The sequence below is a fragment of the Ictalurus furcatus genome, chromosome 12, assembly GCF_023375685.1.
Source record: "Ictalurus furcatus strain D&B chromosome 12, Billie_1.0, whole genome shotgun sequence".
Lineage (NCBI taxonomy): Eukaryota > Metazoa > Chordata > Actinopteri > Siluriformes > Ictaluridae > Ictalurus > Ictalurus furcatus.
The window spans coordinates 505,001-507,259 of NC_071266.1; the positions used below are offsets into that span (position 1 = coordinate 505,001).

Genomic DNA, 2,259 nt, shown 5'->3' on the forward strand with positions numbered 1-2,259 from the left:
GTGTTCAGGTAAACACTTTATTTCCCACCTGATGGAAACTCCTCATTTCACAATCAGATAAATAAATCTAACACTTCATCATTTCCCTTCCAGTCTGCGTGTGTGTAATCTAACAGAGGAAAGCTGTAGAGTTCTGTCCTCAGTTCTCAGATCAAACTCCTCCAGACTGAGAGAACTGAACCTGAGTGTCAATAACCTGCAGGATTCAGGAGTGAAGCTGCTCTCTGCTGGACTGGAGAATCCACACTGTACACTGGAGATACTGAGGTACAAACACACACACACACACACACACACACACACACACACACACACACACAGATTTGCCATCTGTGGTGATTGTAATTGTAGTGATGTGATATATTGTCATTGTTGTGTGTGTGAGATGTAGAGTAAATGTTGTGTATATAAAGATTTTGTGTAGTTGATGTTTTCAGAGCTAAAACTGAGTGTGTTAAGTGTGAGAAGGTTTTCTTTCTTGCAGGATGTGGAACTGCAGTATTACAGATGAAGGTCGTGCTGCTCTGGCTTCTGCTCTGAGGTCAAACTCCTCATCACACCTGAGAAAACTGAATCTGAACAGTAGTAATCCAGGAGAATCAGGAGTGAAGCTGCTCTCTGATCTACTGAATTATCCGCACTGTAACCTGGAGACACTACAGTGAGTTACTGACTTACTGTCTCTTTACTCTACTGTATCATACTGAATAATGTATGTGTGTGTGTGTGTGTGTGTTTATGCTGATGTTGTGTGTTTACACTGATGTTCTTCTCTGTCTTACAGCATTAAGTATAATAAACTCACCAGGACTGGCGTATGACAGGAGTCTCAACTCAAACTTCTCCAGGATACTGCAGTCTTGGTGAAGAGTTAGAACCCGTCCCACATTTCCAGCAGTTTGGGAGCTGAATCATTAAACTTAAAGGGGCAGAGCAGAAACAAAGTCAAGAACAGGCAGAAGGTCATACACAGGAGAAATCAACACACGTAATCAAATATCTGCTGTACAAAGCAACGGCATCGATCTGCCCCGGGGATGGAGACTGACGAGGCTTACACGCCCGGAAATGTACAGCCAACTCCTCCCAAAGCACGAGGCGGGAGCAGGCGTGTACGAGATGTGGTCATCCAATGGCAAGCCGGAACATGACGCATTGCAGTGGACTGGGCTTAAAAGAGGAGGAGACAAAAGACACCCATCGCCCCCCGACAAAGACACACGAATGGCACACAGTACAAACAGAAATACAACTGAGGACGTAACAATGGTCAAGTATCAAATAAAATGTAAACTTGCATTGATGAAGGTAATGTTGTTAGTAATTGTTTATAAATTACCATGGTAATACAGAGCTCCAAGGTATAAAAATATGGAGTTTGTTGTGTCTTTATGTTAGACTACAACTTAAAAAAAACAAAGGAGACACTTGGAGGTAAGGTTAACTCGTGTATTAACCAGAGCAAGCGCAAAACAAAATATCCATGCGCACGGCTAATTACCAATCAGAAATCACTAAGGGGAGTGATTCCACTTAAAGAAATAGGTCCACTCTATACACTACACTCTTCCCCTTTTATATGTATGCAACGCATATGAATAGAAATTAAAACGTTATAATTTGCTCTCTGCAAATCTTGTTTTTAAACAGTCTATGACTATAACTATAACAGTCTATGATACAAACTGTAACTACTACGGTCATAACTATAAAACCAAGTCAGTTCTTTACAGATCCAGTCTTTTGGGTGGCACCCTGTTCCTTTCAGGGTAGCGCCTCTGTATCTGTGGAGTAATATGAGGGTTCTTTTCAATGGAGACTGTTTCTGTTGCAGGTGCCATACATTTGTGAGTGTCACGATCAGAATCAAGTGATAAGTCTGGTGGACACACTGTGTCTGGTTTATTGAATGCAGACTGTTCAGGGGTGTTCTTTGGCTGAGTATCCTGTATTTGATCAACGTGACATCTTCACGTATGCTCTCCAACGTCCACTTCGTACATCAGTGGTCCAGCTCTCGTGGCTATCCACCCAGGTGTCCACTTGTTCTCTGAATAATCACGAGCTAGAACTTACTGTCCAACATCAAAACTCCTTGCTGAACTGTTTATTCTGCACTTCCCGCCACAAGTTATGTTTTAGAAGGTCAAAGCGAGATCTCAGTTGTCTGTTCATGAACAGCAGTGCAGGCGTCTGGTTTGTTGTTGCATGCACAGAGTTCCGGTATACAAAAAGGAAGTTGTCCACCTTATGTTGCAG

General features: G+C 42.4%; 1 protein-coding gene across 3 annotated transcripts in view; it reads left to right on the plus strand.

Annotated features, from left to right (window-relative positions):
* LOC128615360 (NLR family CARD domain-containing protein 3-like) overlaps window positions 1–1,309 on the plus strand; it is a 10,224-nt gene extending 8,915 nt beyond the window's left edge. For all 3 annotated transcript variants that reach the window (XM_053637368.1, XM_053637369.1, XM_053637370.1), the window contains 3 exons: window positions 94–267; window positions 485–661; window positions 785–1,309. In XM_053637368.1, coding sequence (XP_053493343.1) covers window positions 94–267; window positions 485–661; window positions 785–821 — 388 coding nt within the window. In that variant the 3' untranslated portion in view covers window positions 822–1,309. The remainder of the gene's footprint in view (window positions 1–93; window positions 268–484; window positions 662–784) is intronic.
* Window positions 1,310–2,259: the final 950 nt, after the last annotated feature.